A 6,000-nucleotide genomic window follows, 5' to 3' on the forward strand; every position below is an offset into this window, starting at 1 on the left:
AAGCAAACAAAGGTAAGTTTCCTTTGTGAATTGGAACAAAGAGGTACTTGAAGCAGCCTTCAAGGTGCTAAAACTAGTAGTCTCCTTTATTATAGAAGTAGTAGTTGTCATCTGGATCAAAAAGGTGGAATGTGGGGTTGTTTATTCAAAGAGGGTTTATTTTTCTGAAAATGTACCTTTGATGTACAGTAAGGATGTTTTAAGGGTAAAACTGAAACATCACATCTTTTGCAATCAAAAATTATCTGAGCAATACAGATGCTTATATTTCAATAACTTGACAGAGACAGGGGATACTAAATTGAATTGACCAGTTTTATATGGAATTGTCTTGAAATTAGATGCTTCTAATAAACCAGGGCATTAAAGCTGGTATTGAAATTCTTCTACTTTTTGTGACTTCTTTGTTACTCTTTGTGGACTCAAGGAACATTAGGAAATGATTGGTGTATTTAGCATTTTGCCTTGCCTAGAGCCCCATTGCACTTGCTTATGTCTAAAGTTACCATAAAGAAAGAAAGAATTCATGTGTAAAACATAGAGCTAGACAATGCTGAAAGTTACAGCTAGTATTTTTTGTGAGGGTTGTTTCCAAAGTGTGGTTACTGATCTCTTCCTGGTATGGAAGGCTCTAAAATGTACTTATTTCTAGAAAGATACTGTACACTGAAAGATATTATTCACTGATACTGATGTTCAAGAAACTGCTACAACAAACTTGCTCCAGGTCAGACTTATTTTAAGCTAACACTTGGGTGAAGTGTCTGGCAGGCATTGTAAACTTGAATGCGCTATGACATATTATGTGACCTGTGCTGCATGCCTTTGTTTATGCTATCATACTGCAACAAAACCAGACTTTCTTTTTTTTTTTTCTTCCCTGCTCTCTAATCTAGATTGGGGGATGTTGCAGTCTTAATGTCTTTTCTGTACGTGACAACAGATTATCTCGAATTCCCTCTGAAATTTCACAAGCCACCGAACTTCATGTCCTGGATGTTGCTGGGAACAGGTAGGAAATTTTTGTGTTGTCATATTATTTTGCTGGTTTGATTTAATTCTTTCTAACAATGAAACATATTGAAGTCACAAAAAAGCAAGTAAGACTTTTGTGTTTGTCTTGAAGTTGTCAAAATAGCCTTCCCTCTTGGCCCAAAGTGGCATAATTTGTGTGTTGTCATGAGTACATTTTCTGGATTGCTTTGACCTCCCTTTAAAAAGGAAAACCTCTAGATTTTTTTATATTTCTGACTTAAAATTGAGAATCTTGGCAATTTGGTACAGCTTCAGCTGAAACTACCAGCCTTAACATTACGGAACACTAGTATTGAGTGTCTTCTCTTGGTACAGTTCAAGTAACAATCCCACTTTGACCTTATGGCTTCTTGTGCATCTTAGTTTGTATGCTTCAGACATCAAAATGCATAAACCAGCAAATCAGTTCCGTTGCTTAGTAGGAAGTTAAGTGGGTGGAGGGGTGTGTGTGTGTAAGAGAAAAAGCAAATGGTATTTCATCTATGCGATATAATTGTCTCATAGGAACTTAAATATTTCTGTTCTGGCAATTGTGTATATAAAAGGCTCCAGAGCAGAAGCAGATGACTGCCTTCAAGGGTATTTTATGGCAGTAGAAAAAGCTCAGCATTCTTTTATCTCTTCTTCACAGGTACAGAGAATTATGATATAAAGTTAAGCTGCAGGTTCTTTTTAAAAGAACGGAAGTAGTTGGAGTTGATGACTACTGCAGTGCCTTCTATTAGAGGCATTCATCTCAAACTTATTTATTCCAAGTTAGGTATATATATGTAAGAGTCAGCCTCATGACTATTAAATCCCCTGAAGATTGCCTGACTTTTACTTTTCTTTTTTGAACTAGGCTGACGTATCTTCCCCTTTCACTGACTACCTTAAAACTGAAGGCTTTGTGGTTGTCTGATAATCAGTCCCAACCTTTACTGACGTTTCAGACTGACACAGATCCTGAAACAGGAGAAAAGATTTTAACATGTGTATTACTTCCTCAAATGCCTTCTGAGCCTGGTTGCCAAGGTAAGTGCCTAGAGTTAGCTTTTCATTGCATATAAAAGTACATTTTCTTTGTTTACTGTTTTGTCTGTTCCATAAGGGTTTGCAAAATGTGCATAAGCTCTAATGGGCAAAGTAGCGAAGTCCTGATAAATTGTCATTTTTAAGCTTTTCTTTTTTTTCCTTCTTCTTTTTTAACCATACCAGTTTCCAGAAGACCTGAAAAACATGCCTGTCTGTTATTGAAAATACAATGACACCAGCTACAATAAATAAAATACAGACCTAGGAGAAGAAGACTTTCTCATATTGTTATTGTGAGGCTTGCCAGTAGAGAAAGTAGTGGTGTCCATATTTGTGTGCATTGATTATACATCTTAAATACATATATATATATAGTGAAAATAGTTAACTTTACAACTTGCAGTCTCTTTATCAGAAAAAATAAAAGCATAGCTAGTAAGAATCAGTAGACATTTTACTTTTTAACAAGGTAATTTTCTTTCAAGCAAAGATTCTATACAGTGTTTTGTAATATTCTTTAACAAATACAGAAGTGCAGTATATGTTGCGTTCAGCTTTTGTGCTGAAATTTGCCTCTGGGTCAGTAGAACCATAAACTCTCTGTTGTCTGGGTTGCTGCTCAGGTAAGATCTGGATTTTTTTTTTTTTTTTGTCTGCTGGCTTTTACAGCTCTGTTGAACATTCAAGGGGATTCATCTGAGCTAATATTTAAACTCTTGTTGTAGTCACTGGAGAGTAATTTATTCTACCCAAGAACAGACTTGTAAAAGAAATAATGTGGATTCTTTTCCACCTGGGGGCCTGAGGAGAAAAGAATAGCTGTAGGTATCTGTGTTATAGGTGTCCAAGCTTACCTAGATTAATCCCACTCTTCCAACACTATGCAACAGGAGCAAACGGAAAAAAAAGCAGTAGAAATGTAGCAGTATCTTGGGTTTGTCTTGTTGTCTGGATTTTAGTAGCATAAATTGCACTAAGAATTAAAATAAGTAAACAATTTGATCTCTTGAGATTTAAAGAAGAATAAACTACTTCAGGAAGAATAACTGAGGTAGATTGACTTTCTCTAGAGGCTTCACTACTAGAAATAAGATTTTTTTTTTTTTTTTCTTTCCAAATGAATCTCATGGATTCAAGGATAGAAGGCTTGAAATTAAGAATGTTGAGCATGTATGCCTAGAAATACAGAAAGGATGAAGTCAATAAAAGCAGTGGAATGTAATTTAGGCAACTGGTTAATGTCAGATGGCAGCCATGATCCAGAAGAAAAGAGCATGTACTGGCAAGTCTGTTAAAATATATCATCAGTAATCTAAAACTATCACAAACCTGAAACAGTCCAAGTACAGAAACTTTTCATTTATACGGAAACTCCTTCTTATGTGTACTGATAAAAGAACATGTAATGCAAGTTCTGTTTTCTGTTAAAAAAAAAAAAAAAAAAAGAAATAGCCAATTGTAAATCTCAGGTGAGTAATTGGTTGGATGCTGCAGTTACTACAATACAGCATGTTGTTATTTTAGACTTGCTGTGAATATTTAGTTACGTTTTGCTGTTTTAACAGATAACCTACCACGATGTGGTGCACTAGAGAGTTTGGTAAATGAAATGTCAGATGAAACATGGAATGAGCGGGCAGTGAATAGAGTCAGTGCAATTCGCTTCTTAGAAGATGAAAAAGATGAAGATGATAATGAAATGGTATGTTTTCCAAGCCTTTGGGTACCTGCAGACACTGTAACTTCAATGCAAAAGTTTAAAAAGTATCTGAGCTCTCTTGCTGTAAATATTTCAGCTGTGACTGCATGCTCTTTGTGTACATTTGTAGCATAAAATGTTCATGTTGACTGTCAAAGCTTTTTATATTGACTTAAAATGCCTTTTCTTTTTTGCTTCGAATATAACTTTTATGTTCTGATCCAGGACAGTCTTTGTTTTGTTTTCCTGTGTCTGTTTGGGATGTTTTCTTTCCAGAAACGAATTAGGATCATTCTTTGGATCTGTGAATCTTTACTGCTTGAAAATATTCCAGCACTATGGCATGCGTCTCCATTAAATTTGCCATTATTTGTCTCTCTAATTTCTATTTCCAATCTCTTTCCCTCTCTCTTTATTTTTTCTGTTTGTTTGTTTGCTTTCCCTCCACCATTTGCATTGAAACAATCATAGCGTCCATAAACAGCAAGAATGTTGCTCATTAGTTTCCCACTTAAACAAAAGGATGTGGAAACATCTGTCACTGTACTTACAAGACCTCTCCATTAAGTTGGGCTTTGCATGCCTTGATGATCAAAATGCAATATGATCTTTAGCTTTAGTGACTTTCATGAACAATTTAAACTCTGTTAAGATTAAGACTGCTTCAGTCAGATTTTCTGTGTTTTTGTCTGAAGCTCTAAAAACTTGCTGGTGGTCCTCATCAGAGCGCAGTCTGAGATACTTCAGGGTGCTGTCAGAATTGCAGCATGGTCTTTAAAAAGTGACCATGAAAATTCTTAGTCAGGAAATGAACATTTGAGTTTTCAGGTAAGGTGGTTGCATAATTCAAAGCCACAGAAGCTAAATGTCTCTTGCAAGCACAGACTGATAAAGGAGTTCAAAATGATGCTTCTTAACTGTGCCAGCTCATAATGTCCATACAATCAGATGGTAATGGTAACTGCTTTCAGTTAAGGTGTTACAGCCTGACTTGAGGAAAGAGCCTTTGAAGGGGGAAAAGAGGAAGGGTGGGTTTCCAAAGCAGTTTTGACCAATTCACCCGTTTAGGGGTGATCATTTTCTCTGTAATCTGCACAGTTTACATGTATACCACTGAAAAGTATTTGCATGTATATATATACTATATTGATACATGTTTGTGCAGCTATTCTTGGTGTTGTGTTGGTCTCTATCTGAATGCTAACTGGTGGGTTCGTAATTCATTTATTTTTCTTTCGGCACAATAATGTTAGACGTTTTTGTATCCCAGATGGGAGAGAAATGCTCCCTCTTCTTCCTTTCGAGGCATTTGTTCTTAATTAACAAGAGAACCAAACTGTGTGGTGGGACTGGAAGGCATACAGGACTTCACCCAAACATGTATTTGACACTGTAAAGAGATCTTGTGGGAATTTTTCAGAACCAGTTGAATGGGTTTTGTTTGAAATGTGACCTTAAATCACTTGGATGGTTTCTAGGGGAAAACAAAATAAATTTCCAACTGTATTTATGAAAGAATCTTCACTTCATAACTTGTAATTCTTCTTAACTTGAGTGGCTTTCAGATTAGTAAGTCAAGAGAGGAAAAAATTTACTCGTAGGCAGTTATTAAAATCTCTTTCACCGTCCTCGTAAACAAGCAGCTATGAAAGTAACGTTCGGCATAATGCATTGTAGTTTGAAAAGGAAGGGGGGAAAAAAGGAAAAAGATGAATACCTAATATTTGGTATGTGAATGATAAAGCCTTGAAAGTGTATATTGTTTTTTCAGAGATGAAGGCAAAACCACTTATTGCACTGTTTATTTTTAGAGAACACTTCTAAGGCGAGCCACTCCACACCCTGGAGAATTAAAGAACATGAAAAAGACAGTGGAGAATTTACGGAATGATATGAATGCTGCTAAAGGACTGGATTCAAACAAAAACGAGGTCAATAATGCCATTGACAGAGTGACCACTTCCGTGTAGAGTTTCATCTCCAGGTTTTACCTCCTGTGTCTTCCCCTGCTGTTGAAATGTTCCTGTTGTCTTCTGGGACCTCACTGAACCCCTTTTTGTTTTTAACCAGAACCTGATTCATCATCTCTGTATCTGTGAAAAGTGCTGCCCACTGGAAGAAAGTGCCTTATTTCATCCAGGCAGTGAACCAATAATTTCCAAATCAATATAGTAATTTTAGTGCTAGACTTTTTAAAGTATAATACACTACTGTATGCGAAATACAATATTTTTGTCTTAAACACAGGGGAA

General features: G+C 36.1%; 1 protein-coding gene across 1 annotated transcript in view; it reads left to right on the top strand.

Annotated features, from left to right (window-relative positions):
• The window catches only part of LRRC1 (leucine rich repeat containing 1), a 70,325-nt gene extending 64,607 nt beyond the window's left edge, over nt 1–5,718 (top strand). Inside the window, exons 11-14 of the mRNA XM_054383601.1 lie at nt 897–1,012; nt 1,877–2,049; nt 3,615–3,751; nt 5,560–5,718. Coding sequence (XP_054239576.1) covers nt 897–1,012; nt 1,877–2,049; nt 3,615–3,751; nt 5,560–5,718 — 585 coding nt within the window. The remainder of the gene's footprint in view (nt 1–896; nt 1,013–1,876; nt 2,050–3,614; nt 3,752–5,559) is intronic.
• Nucleotides 5,719–6,000: the final 282 nt, after the last annotated feature.

Source organism: Indicator indicator, chromosome 9, assembly GCF_027791375.1.
Source record: "Indicator indicator isolate 239-I01 chromosome 9, UM_Iind_1.1, whole genome shotgun sequence".
In the NCBI taxonomy this organism is placed as follows: Eukaryota; Metazoa; Chordata; class Aves; order Piciformes; family Indicatoridae; genus Indicator; species Indicator indicator.